Source organism: Malassezia sympodialis, genomic scaffold, assembly GCF_000349305.1.
Source record: "Malassezia sympodialis ATCC 42132 genomic scaffold, msy_sf_12, whole genome shotgun sequence".
NCBI lineage: Eukaryota > Fungi > Basidiomycota > Malasseziomycetes > Malasseziales > Malasseziaceae > Malassezia > Malassezia sympodialis.
This window is the reverse complement of record NW_017387810.1, coordinates 1-12,389: the sequence shown is the minus strand read 5'-3', so window position 1 is coordinate 12,389 and position 12,389 is coordinate 1. Positions and strand designations below refer to the sequence as shown.

General features: G+C 72.1%; 3 protein-coding genes and 1 pseudogene across 4 annotated transcripts; 2 read left to right on the top strand and 2 right to left on the bottom strand.

Moving 5' to 3' along the window:
* Positions 1–653: 653 nt before the first annotated feature.
* Positions 654–5,090, bottom strand: MSY001_2603 (uncharacterized protein; the record flags this gene model as incomplete). The annotated part of the gene is made up of 1 exon (XM_018884463.1): positions 654–5,090. One exon carries the CDS (start codon positions 5,088–5,090, stop codon positions 654–656), a length of 4,437 nt encoding a protein of 1,478 aa, XP_018741120.1.
* A 97-nt stretch (positions 5,091–5,187) lies between these two features.
* On the bottom strand, positions 5,188–5,913 carry MSY001_2602 (uncharacterized protein; the record flags this gene model as incomplete). The annotated part of the gene is made up of 1 exon (XM_018884462.1): positions 5,188–5,913. The coding sequence occupies one exon, from the start codon at positions 5,911–5,913 to the stop codon at positions 5,188–5,190; it is 726 nt and encodes a 241-aa protein (XP_018741119.1).
* Positions 5,914–6,030: 117 nt separating this feature from the next.
* Positions 6,031–7,261, top strand: MSY001_2601 (uncharacterized protein; the record flags this gene model as incomplete). The annotated part of the gene is made up of 2 exons (XM_018884461.1): positions 6,031–6,172; positions 6,198–7,261. The coding sequence occupies 2 exons, from the start codon at positions 6,031–6,033 to the stop codon at positions 7,259–7,261; spliced, it is 1,206 nt and encodes a 401-aa protein (XP_018741118.1).
* Positions 7,262–7,320: 59 nt separating this feature from the next.
* MSY001_2600 lies at positions 7,321–12,351 on the top strand (annotated as a pseudogene). The gene has a single exon. A coding segment is annotated over exon 1 (5,031 nt).
* The last annotated feature ends 38 nt before the right edge of the window (positions 12,352–12,389 follow it).

Sequence of the window (12,389 nt, the reverse complement as noted above, 5' to 3'; positions counted from 1 at the left end):
GCGTGTGCTCCTGCAGGTCGCACGGCCGTCGCCGATGCGGCTCGCGCCCCACGATAGCTTGGGGCGCGTGCTGTGCCTCTCGAGGGCAACGTTGCACGCACTACAGGCTGCCGCATACCGCGACGTGTACATCTCCAACGCCGGGATGCTGCATCTATTTCGCCGCACGCTCGTGGTGGATGCGCCGCATCTCGGCACCCACATCCGGTCTCTGCACTTATCGTCGTGCGGCGCCGCAAGCCCACTTGCCCTCGAGCAGGTGTTCCTCGCGGTCCCGCATCTCGAGACGCTGTCGGTCGATGCCAGCACGGCGTGGCGCCTGTGCGAGAGTCAGGTCGGGCGCCTCGAGCACGCGGCACGGCCCAAGGACGTGCGCTTGCAGTGGCTCGTCCACCCCCACACCTGGGCGCGGCTGCCGACATGCCTCCAGTTCCGTCTGTGGGCCCAGGCACGCACGCTCACAGTGACCTCGCATGTGGCGTGCGCGCCGATCGTCGCGCGCGCGCCGACATGGCCCCACCTCGAGCATGTGCGATGGTGCGCCGTGCCGAAAAACGGGCGCGATACGAGTTGGCGCATCGCCTGCGCGCATGCAACGCGGCTGTGGGAGGCACGCGGCGTACATGTGGTCTGGGAGGGTATCAGCGACGGGCCTACGTAACGCGGATGGCCACCGCGCGCAGCGTCGCGAGCGCCGCCGATACGCCCGGGGCCAGCGGCACCGACGCGTGTAGGAGCGGCACCTGCCGCTCGCGGTCCAGAAATACAGGCACGCGCATGTGCTGAGCATCGTCGGCGGGCGCCTCGGTCGTCCACGTCCAGCTGCTCTCGGGCACCAAGGTCGGCGCGCCGTCGTTCCACGTCAGCGCGGGCTCGAGCGCCGCGCCATCGAGCCACAGCGCGCCCAGGCGCCACGCCCCAGGCGGCGCAGGCGCGGCGCCCAGCGTCAGGTGGAGATGCAGCTGCTCGAGGCTCGCGCCCGTGCGCCGCGCGATGCACTGCCGCGTCGCGGTGAGAAAGGCGGGCGCGGCCCAGAGGCGGCCCAGCACAATCGGCTCGCTGGCCTGGCACGCATGCTCGGCGCAGTCGCGCAAGTCGGTCAGCCAGGCGCGCAGCGTCGCGCCGCGTGGCACAGCGTGCTGCTGCCAGGCAGGCGGCACGCGATCGTGCGCTAGCACATCGTGCAGTGCCACGAGCTCGTTCGTGCGCGGCGCACGCTGCGCTAGCAGATCACCCACCTGCGTCAGGTCCGCGCGTACGCGTGCAAGCACCGCGTGCGCCGTCGCCTGCTCACGCGCCCAGAAACGGTCGAGCGGCGAGGCGTCGTGCAGCTCCCGCGTCGGCGGGCCGTCCGCCGGCACGAGCGCGAGCAGCTCGTCGATCCACACAGCGGGCGGCGCGTGTGGCTCGGCAGCGGCCGGCACGTGCAGCGCCTCGACGGAGAGTGCCTCTTCCCGCCGCTCTGACTGCTGGAGCTGCAGAAGGCGCTGCAGCACGGACTGCGCGCGGTGCGCGGCCGTGGCCTGCTGGGCCGCCGGCGCGAGGAGGAGCCAGTGCACCGGCTGCGGCTCGGGGAGCTGCTGCGCCCATGCGACCAGGTCGCGGCGGTGCACGCCGTCGGGCGCGATGCACGGCTGCGTCGCATGCGGCGCCACGACAAAGTCGTCCTCAAACGCTGCGGGCGTGAATAGATGCGCGAGGAGCGCGTCGAGCATCGCGCGGTCCGCGGCACTGTCCATCTTGCCTCCGTACACGGCCTGCGCGAGGAGCATGCGCAGCGATGCCCACGGGACCTCCTCGGGACTGAGGTGCGCGCGCGCGCCGGCCGCCTCGGCGACGCACACGTCCACGAGGCCATAGGCCGCGTCGAGGTCCGTATCGTAAAACTCGTACGCATGCGACCAGCCGATGGGCGTGTGGCGCACACGCTCCAACACCACCGCATGCAGCACGGCCACGAGAAAGTAGAGGCGCTCACGCTCCGGCACGCCAGGCGGCGCCTGGCGCTCCTCGAGCACGTCGAGCGCATCGAGCAGCGCGGCCTTGAAGCCGGCAGGCGGCTCGTGCATCACGACCTGCGCCGCATGCACAAACGCGGTCGGCACCGAGGGACTGAGCTCACACGTGATCCATACGCGACACGGCTCATGCGGCGCGAGCGCGCCGAGACGCGTCGCCAGCGTCGCGAGCCACGCCGGCGCCAGGTGCCCGTTCTTGATGAGCACCCACGTGCCCCCGCGCGCCGCGGACGCGAGAGCCGCGTCGGCCTGCGCGAGCGCCTCGGGCGCGCCCAGCGCGACTTGCGCGCACGCGACGCCGACGGCGGCCGCACACGACTCCACGCGCATGGACGCGTCGTACCCGGCCACGCTGCACAGGGCGAGCGGCGTCGCACTGGGCGTCTGGCGCGCCATGTCGCGCAGGGCCTGGAGCGGGCGGTCCAGCAGCGGCGTGTCCATGACCTCATGCACGACCCGCGCCAGCGCCGTCTCTAGGCGGTCCGGGCGCCATTGGCGCACGGCCAGCGCCTGGCGCAGCGCATCGTCCGTCGCCTGGGCAAGCGGCGGTAGTGGCAGCGGCGCCTGTGCCGACTCGGGCGCTGCCTGCGCGCACCAGGCGTCCCAGGCCGCGGGGTCCGTACGCCGCGCGTGCTCGAGGCGCAAGACGGTCGGCGTCTCGGCGCCGGCGAGGAGCGCCGCGGCGTCGGCGCCGTCCAGCGCCCCCGCGCGAGGTCCGGTGCGGCAGTAGATCTGCGTCAGCGCGAGGGCCCATACGAGGCGGTCCGCATGCAGCAGCGACGGCGCCGTGCGCTCATACAGGGCCATGAAAAATGTATGGTACAGCTGCGCCTGCCGCGCCTCGCCCGACGCGGCATCGCGCGGCATGGCAAGCACGTCGGTGAGCACGCGCTGATAAAAGGGCATGTGGAACGCATAGAACGGGTGTAGCTCGCGGAGCCGCTCGAGCAAGAAGTACAGCGCGCTGAACGCCTCGGCGAGCGGCGCATACGCCTGCAGACCCGCCTCGACGGACTGCATGAGCGAGGCGGCGGACTGCATCTTGCTCGTGACGTCGTCCGCCTCGCTCTTGAGCGTCTCGAGCGTGCCAACGACGCGCTCGTCGTCCAAGAGCCGGCCCTGCGCCTCGTTCAGCGCGGCAAGGAGCGACTGCTCGAGGCGCCACAGGCGCCGCTCGTACTCGCTCTGCAGCGCCTGCAAGTCGCGGCGCTGGGCCGCCACGTCGGGGCGCTCAGCCTGCAGCACCTGCGCGAGGACCTGCGCCTGCAAGCTCTTGGGGGTCATCGTGAAGTTGATCACTTGCACGCGCGCAAACACCGACGCCGGAAGCACGAGGCCGGCGTGCCGCGTCGCCAGCACGAGGCGGAACGTCGGGGCCCAGTCGACGTCCACGGTGCCCACACGCACCAGGGTGCGCCCGCCCGTGCGGCGGCGCTCGCCGTGGAGGACGGGTAGGATCACCGGGTCCCAGTGCTCCGCGTCCGTGAGGATCAGCGGCGTGCCGAAGCGCAGCGCCCGCTCGAGCAGCTGCACAAAGCTGCCATCGAGGAACGACGAGACGGCCGGCTGGGCGTCCGCGTACAGTGCCTGCACAAACGCGGTCGAGCGGCCCGACGGGTCAATGAGCAGCGGGACGCGCGTGCAGCGCTGCAGCATAATCGCGTTTTCCGTGCTGAGCAGGTCGGGCGGCAGGCCCATGTCGTGCCACGCGGCGCGCTCGTCCGCGGTCGCGAGCGAGTCGGCGAGCGAGAGCGGGGTGCGCACCGGCACGCCGCGCTCGTCGAGGCGCGCCCGCCACGCGCGCCACAGGGTCTCGCGGCAGGCCTGGTCGAAGAAGCCGGCGTACGCGATCATGGCGGCGCACAGCAGTGCGTCGCCCGAGACGGTGCGTACCTGCGCCTCGAACGCCTCGCGGCCACGCTCCCAGCGCGTGCGCTCGGCACTCAGGCCGTCCAAAAGCCGCACGCTGCGGGCGACGCGCGCCTGTACCAGCTCCATCTCATGCGTCAGCGACTGCGTCTCGCTGATCAGCGCCGCGTACTCGCGCTTGTACGTGGCGATGCTGTCCTCCAGCGCGGCGAGCGTGGCCTCCGCTTCGGCGGCCTGCGCCTTGGTCTGGGCGGCGTGCGCCTCGAGCGAGTCGACCTGGCCACGCAGCGGCGCGACGCGGTCGAGAATGTCTGCATAGTGCACCTGCGCAAGGACCCAGCGCGCGAGGGGGCCGCACGCCGTGCTTGCGCGGTGGATCGTCTCGTAGTTGTACTCGGGGCGCTGCAGGTACTCGCGCCGCAGGCGCTCGCGCAGCGCGCGCGGCACCGCCGCAGCCGTGTCGAGGTGCACCACACTGGCAATAAAGTCGTCGCGGCGGATCAGGCTCTGTACGCTCTTCCAGCCGTCGATGTGGTGGCCCAGCAGCATGCACACCGACTCCATCGCAAGCTTGACGGGCGCGGGCGGGTTCGTCATGGAGCGCACCTCGCTGAGGTGCTGCTTCTTGATGTTGCTCACGGCGGCCTGGGCGTCGAGCACGGCCGGCTCGGCCTCGGCGAGCTCCTGCAGCACGGCATCGCGCTGCTGTGCGACGGCCGCCTCCTGTGCCTGGAGCTCCGCCTGGAAGGCGAGCGACGACTCGCGCTTCTGCTCGGCGGCCTGCTGCTGCTCGACCATGCGCTGCAGCCGGTCGTTGGCTTCCTCGTTCGCGCGGTGCAGGCGCTCCTGCTTGCTCGAGAGCGACACCTGCAGCTTTGCCACCTGCTCCACGGTCTCGTGCAGCTTGTCCAGGCCGACGAGGCGGAAGCGCTGCTGGTCCTCCAGCTGCTCGCGCTGCTCGCGCACAATGTCGCGGAACGACGCGAGCATGGCCAGAAGATGCTGCGGGGACGGGTGGTACTGCCGCTCGGTCCAGGCGCGCACGCGGTGGCCCAGCTCCGCGGCGCCAAAGTGGATCCAGACGATCGTATCGACGATCGCCTCGCGGTGCTCACCGAGATCGAGCGACGACGTGAGCTCCCGTGCCACCGTGCAGCAGGCCTCCGCACTCCAGTCGCCGGTGGAAGGGGCGTCCTCTCGCATGCTGCCGCGGAGCAACGTGTCGCGCCGCGCTCGCGACACGAGTGTGCGTCACGTGGATCGCCGCCGCCGCCGGCGGGCGAGGTACAACTACAGGGTATTACGGATGGCTCGACGTGCCGGGCAGGTAGCCCAGTTTTAGCTGCTCCTCGAGCTTGCGGATCTCTTCCATGCTCTCGCTCTTTTCGATCGCCTCGGCCAGGGCCGCACGCTCCTGCGGCGTCATGCGCCGGCCGGGTGTGCTGGCCGGCCGCTCGTCCGGCGCGCTCGCCGCTGCCCGCGCCGCCTGCGCCGTGCCGGACAGCTCGCGCGCGAGCGCAGATGGCCGGCCGTCGTCGGACTCCATGAGCTGCCGCGCAACGGCGCGCTCGCGCTCGGTAATGCGGCGGTAGTCGAGGACGCGCAGGTCGGGGAGGCGCCACACAAGAAAGGCGCGGTAGTGCTTCTCGCGCGCGATGGGGTTGCCCATGAGGCTCAGGTAGCGGAGGCGCCGCAGGCGCCGCAGCGACACGAGCTGCCGGTAGTCGGCCACCTGGTTGTTGGTCAGCACGAGCGTCTCGAGGAAGGGCAGCTGCTTGTGCAGCAGAGGCTCAATGCGCGACACGAGGTTGTTCGAGAGGATCAGGTGCGTGAGGCGCGTCATGCGCGGAAAGTTGCCGAGGAAGCGGATATCGTTGTCAGTCAGGTCGATCAGGTCGTTCTGGTCGCGCGAGGCACCGAGGTTCTCAATCTCGGGAATCTTGAGGCCCCGCAGGTCCAATTCCCGGTCTTTGAGGGGATTGAGGCTCGAGTCGCACTGCGCGAGCAGCTCCGCCGTGAGCTTCATCCTGGCAGAGCGGCGCAAGGCCGCGGCGGCGGCAGCAGCGACGCTCGCACGTGTGGATCACGTGATAAACGCGTCGAGGCGCGGCGCCGGCGCCCAGGGCGGTCCGTTGCTTCCACGATGGCATCGACTGTGCCTCCTACGGCGGCGCCGGTGATTCCGCGCAAGAAGCTCACGAACTATGTCGGGTTCGCGAATCTGCCGAACCAGGTGCACCGTCTTGCGGTGCGCCGGGGCTTTTCGTTCACGGCGATGGTCGTCGGTAGGTTGTTTAGACTGACGGGCAGGTGAGACGGGCCTGGGCAAGTCGACGCTGATCAACACGCTCTTCAACACCAACCTGGTGCCGAGCGGCGAGGAGCGGGACTTCGGTCGCGAGTCGGCGCAGACGGTCGGCATTGAGACGATCAGCGCCGACATCGAGGAGAACGACGTGCGCCTGCGCCTGAACCTCATCGACACGCCAGGGTTTGGCGACTTTGTGAACAACGAGAATGCGTGGGACCCGATTCTGCAGACGATCGAGGCGCGCTTCGAGGCGTACCTGGAGCAGGAGAACCGCGTGGCGCGCTCCAAGATTGTGGACAACCGCGTGCATGCGCTGCTGTACTTTATCCAGCCGACGGGCCACGCGCTGCGCCCGATTGACCTCGAGTTCCTGTCGCGCCTGCACAAGCTCGTGAGCGTGATCCCGATCATCGCCAAGTCGGACACGGTCGCGGAGAGCGAGCTGCTGCAGTTCAAGCAGCGCATCCTGCGCGACCTCGAGTTCCACGGCATCGACATTGTGCGCCTGCCGATGCACCCTGGCGATGACGAGGAGCTGGTCGCGGAGGCGCAGGAGATCCAGAGCCGCCTGCCGTTCGCGATCGTCGGCTCGAACGACTTGGTCAAGACGGCCGATGGCCGCGTCGTGCGCGGCCGCGCGTACCCCTGGGGCACGGTCGAGGTGGACAACGAGGAGCACTGCGACTTTGTCAAGCTGCGCCAGATGCTCATCCGCTCGAACATGGAGGACCTGCGTGAGCTGACCGAGGAGCGCTACGAGCTCTTCCGCACGCGCCGGCTGCAGGCGCTCGGCGTGACGCAGGACAACTCGGTGTTCAGCGACACGAACCCGTCGGCGAAGCAGGCCGAGGCACGGGCCGTGCACGAGGCGAAGCTCGCCAAGATGGAGAGCGATATGAAGGCTGTGTTCCAGCGCAAGGTCGCAGAGAAGGAGGCCAAGCTCAAGCAGAGCGAAGAAGAGCTGTATGCGCGCCACCGCCAGATGCGCGCCGCGCTCGACCAGCAGCGCCAGGAGCTCGAGGAGCGCAAGCGGCGGCTGCAGAACAGCCTGCGCTATCCGTAGTCGGTCTATGCACGTGATCATCCTCGGCGTCGCGCCGCGCGTACGTTCCGGCGCTCCGCATGGCGTCCGAGGCAGGGACCGGCGCGCTGTGCGCGTACCTGGAGACGCTTCTCCCGGTCGTCCTGCCGGTGTCGCAGGACACGGTCCGCGCATGCCTAGACAGCCCGGCCGCGCAAGACGCCACCGCCGCGCTGGCGCACGAGGCCGGCGTGCCGTGCCTCTTTGTCGACGAGGTGGCGTCCGCGGCCGGCGCAGGCGAGGCGCCGACCGCGCTCGCCCTTGCGCGCCAGCCGACGTGGACGCCCGTGCGTGCGTCTGCCCTTGCGCTCGTCAAGCGGCAGGCCGTTCTCGATCTGCAGGCGCCGCTGCCGGCGCAGCTGCGTGTCGTGTCGCTGCAAGGCGCGCACTTTGCGCGCCGCAGCGACGACGATACCGTCCTGCTCGAGACGCCGTACGAGGCGCTCGAGACGGTGGTGCACAGCGTCGTGGCGCCGTGGCTCGATGCGTACGCCGAGGGGCGCGCCGACGACCGAGACGACGACGGCAAGGCCGGAGGGCCGCTCGTGCGCCGCAAGCTCGCGGAGCTGGAAGCGAGCCTGCGGCAGGTGCAGCAGGACGTGGAGATCCCGCAGGTCGTGCTCCGCGTGCACCCGGCGATCGAGGCGGCGGCGCACGACGGGGCGGCGGGGCTCGACGCGATTCAGCCACCCTCGCTGCTCGAGGACGACGCCTTCATCAACCAGCTGCACGCGGACATGAACGGCTGGGTGCGCGCGGTGCAGACGGTGACGAAGCTGGACCGCGACCCGGCCGCGGGCACCGCGCTGCAGGAGCTGCGCTTCTGGGTCGCGCTGGAGGGCGCGCTCGAGGCGCTGGAGCAGCAGCTGCATGCGCCGAGCGTCGCGCTCACGCTGGACGTGCTCAAGCACGCGAAGCGCTTCCATGCGACCGTGTCCTTCCTGGCGGACACGGGCCTGAAGGACTGCCTCGAAAAAGTGCGCGGCTACCATGTGCTGCTGAGGGACCTGCCGCTCGACGCGCTCCTGACCGCGTCGACGCTGGAGGCCCTGCGCGACGCGCAGGACGGCGTGCTTGTGCTGCTCGCCAAGAAGCTGCGCGTGAGCACGTACCCCGTCCGCCGCGCCCTCTCGCTCGTGGACGCCGCGGGCCGCGATGCGCGCGAGACGCTCCTGCGCCTCCTGCGCGGCACCGCCCTGATGCGTCTGGACTCTGCGGCGTTTGCGGCGCAGACGGCCGCCGCCGAGCAGCTGATGGACGCGTGGGACGAGCTGACGAAGGAGCTCGTGTATGTGGCGCGCGACCTGATGCGCAAGCGCGCGGACCGGCTGATGCCCATCAAGGCCAGTGCGCCGTACACGGCGCTGCGCACGCGCCTCGCGTACCTGCAGCGCCTGCGGCGCGCACACGAGGAGCTCGTGGACATGGCGCACGTCGGCGAGGCCGCGAGCGGCGAGGCCGCGCACGCGATCCGCAGCGCGTTCGACAGTTTCCAGCACATCGACGTGCTGGACGTGAGCGAGCAGGGGCAGGCGGCCCTGGGCGCCGCCGAGGCGCAGTACAACGAGCGCGTCGCGCAGGTCGAGAGCCGCCTCATCGAGCGCCTGCAGCAGGGGCTCGCGCGCGCGCGCACCGCACGCGAGCGCCTCCGCATTCTCGCGCAGTACAACCGCCTCTTCGTGCGTCCCCGCGTGCGGGCCGCCGTGCAGGAGTACCAGACGGTGCTCCTGCAGTCGGTGCGCGCGGATCTCGAGGCCCTCCGGGTGCGGTTCCAGGCGGGCTACCGCGACTCTGACGCGCACATCGCCGCGCAGCTGCGGCACCAGCCCGACATTGTCGGCGCAGTCGTGTGGCTCGGCGAGATGGAGCGCCAGCTGCGCGTGTACCGCCAGCGCGTCGAAGCCGCGCTGGGCCCGGCGTGGGTGGACCATGTGGAGGGCCAGCGCCTGTGGGCCGAGAGCGAGGCGTTCCTGCAGCAGCTCGACGCGCGGCCGCTCGTGCAGGCGTGGACGCACGAGATGGGCCGCCGCGCCGTGCTGCCGCAGGGGGGCGTGCTGCGCATCGTGCGCCTGCCCGATGGCGCGCCGCAGCTGCGTGCGAGCTTTGAAGCGCATGCGTTTGCGCTCGCCGACGAGGCGCACGCGCTCACGATGCTGGGCCTGACGATTCCCCAGGCGCTCGCGAGCACGGCGCATGATGTGCGGCGCATGGCGCCGTACGCGCTCGCGCTCGACGGCGCGCTGCACACGTTCGACAAGGTGCGTGCCGACGTGGCCGCGCACCCGTTCACCGCGCCGCTGCTGGCGCGCGCGCTGCTGCACGTGCACGCCGGTGTGCAGCAGGTCGCGGCGTGTCGCTGGGAGCGTTTCGTGGATGGCGCGCAGGCCGAGCCGGTCGACGCGCTCGTGCGCGCCGTGCAGCACCTCGCTGCGCAGGCCGCGCACGTCCACGAGCTCGAGCGGCGTGTCGAGCAGCAGTGCGCGGCGCTGCAGACGTGTGCGTACACGCCCGAGGCCGTCCGCGCGCCGCTGCAGGCGCTGCAGCAGAGCATCGACGCGCTCCCGCTCGCGGGCCTCGTGAACGCGCCCCGGTGGGTGCGCGCGCTGCGCGCGCGCGTCGACCAGGTGCTGCTGCGCCGGCTGGAAGAGGCGCTCGGGGCGCTGGCCGCGCAGCTCGATGCGCCGGGCGCGGACGTGCCGGTCGTGCAGGTCGTGCTGCGCGCGCAGGCGCTGCATCTCGAGCCGCCGCTCGAGGCGGCGCAGGCGCACTGGTTCGCCGCGCTGGGCGCCTGCATCGCTACCGTGTGCGCGCCGCCGCGTCTGCACGTGTCTGCGCGCGCGGCCGAGTGGCGCGCGCGCGCGGTGCCTACGCACGCGGACCTGCAGGCGCGGGTCCCGCCGGCCGTGCTGCAGGCGCCGCTCCGGCGGATCCAGGCGGCGCTGGGCGAGGCGGCGGCGCATGCGGCGCAGTGGCGCGAGCTACAGGTGCTGTGGGACGTGGAGCCGGACGCGGCGGTCGAGGGCGTGGACGATGCGCGGGCGTGGCTGCCGTGGCTGGCGCAGCTGCGCGCGGTGCGGGCGTTCCTGGACGCGCCGCCGCGGCGCACGCTGCGTCTCGTGCACATGGACGCGGCGCCTGCGCAGGCGCGTCTCGCCGCGCGGTGGGACGCGTGGGAGGCCGCGGTGCATGCGCAGTGTGTGCGGCGCCTCGGCGCGTCGGCGCGCGCGCACGCGGCGTCGATGCGCGCGGGGCGCACGGCGCTGGAGCCGCTGAGTGCGGTGCATACCTCGACGGCGCATGTGGTGGCGCTGGTGACGCGCGTCGCGTCGCTGACGCAGGCGGTGCGCGCGTGGGCGCCGGACGTGGACGCGTTCGCGGCGGCGCAGGCGGCGCTGCTCGCGCAGCGCGTGCGGCTGCCGCCCGACTGGCTGCACGCCGAGCAGCTGCAGGGCGAGCTGTCGGCGCTGCGTGAGCTTCTCGCGCACAAGCAGAGCGCGATGGACGCGCAGCGCGAGGCGCTGCAGCGGCGCCTCGCGGGCGAGACGCGCGCGGTGGCGGCCCAGACGGACGAGCTGCTCGCTGCGTGGGCGCAGGCGCGGCCGGTCTCGGGCGCGGTGCCGATCGACGAGGCGCTGCGCGTGCTCGATGCGTACGCGGCGCGGCACGCGGCGCTGCAGGCGGATGTGCAGCGCCTCGGCGAGGCGCGCGAGGCGTTTGGGCTGGAGGCGCTCGAGCAGGCGGCGGCGCTGCCGCGCATGGCCGACGAGCTCGCGAGCCTGCGCGGCGTGTGGGGCGCGCTCGCGACGATCTGGGCGGGCGTCGACGAGCTGAAGGCGACGCCGTGGAGTGCCGTGCAGGTGCGCGCGGTGCGGCAGCGACTCGAGGCGCTCGTGCGCGCGTGCCGCGCGCTGCCGAGCCGCATGCGCACGTACGCCGCGTACGAGGCGGTGCACGGCGAGCTGCAGTTCCTCCTGCAGCACATGGGCCTGCTCGGCGATCTGCGCTCCGACGCGTTCCAGCCGCGGCACTGGCGCGCGCTGCATGCGCAGCTGCATGCGCCGCGGTACATCGCGAGCCAGCACACGCTCGGCGACGTGTGGGCGCTCGACTGGCACGCGCACCACGGCGTGATCGCCGCGGCGGTCGCCGCGGCGCAGGGCGAGTACGCGCTGGACGTGTACCTGCAGCAGGTGCGCGAGGCGTGGAGCGCGTACGTGCTCGAGTGGGTCGACTACCGCCACGAGTGCCTCCTGCTGAAGGGCTTTGATGCGCTCCGCGCGCTCGCCGCCGAGCACGCGGGCGGGCTGCGCGCGATGGCCGCGAGCGCGCACTACCGCGTGTTCGAGGAGGAGGCGCGGCTCTGGGAGGAGCGCGTCGCGCGGATCCAGACGACGTTCGAGCTGTGGGCGAACGTGCAGCGGCAGTGGGTGTACCTGCACGGCGTGCTCGGCGCGCGCGCCGACCTCGCGCACCTGCTGCCCGTCGAGGCCGCGCGCTTCCAGAGCATCAGCAGCGAGTTCCTCGCGCTGCTCAAGAAGGCGGCCAAGGCGCCGCACGTGCTCGACGTGGTCCACCTGCCCGGCGTGCGGCCGACGCTCGAGCGCCTCGCCGAGCTGCTGCACCGCCTGCAGACGGCGCTCGGCGAGTACCTGGAGAAGGAGCGCGCGCGCTTCCCCCGCTTCTACTTTGTCGGCGACGACGACCTGCTCGAGATGCTCGGCCTCGGCAGCGACGTGCGCCAGGTGCGCGCCCACCTCGTGCAGATGTGGGCCGGCCTCGCGCAGGTGCATGTGGACGGGCGGCGCATCGTGCGCATCGAGACGACCGCCGGCGAGCTGCTCGACCTCGACGCGCCCATCGACGTGCGCGACGGCGCGCCGGTGCACGAGTGGCTGCAGGCGCTCGAGGCGGCGGTGCCGCGCACGCTCGCGGCGCGCCTGCCCCACGTGCTCGACGCGCTCCCCGGCGAGGTGACGCGCGAGGCGCTCGAGGCGTGGCTGCACAGCGCGCCGGCGCAGCTCCTCGTGCTCGCGTGCCAGGTCGCCGTCGTGCGGCGCGTCGAGGCGGCCGCGTGGACGCGCGCGGCGCTGGCGCCCCTCGCCGCGTGGCT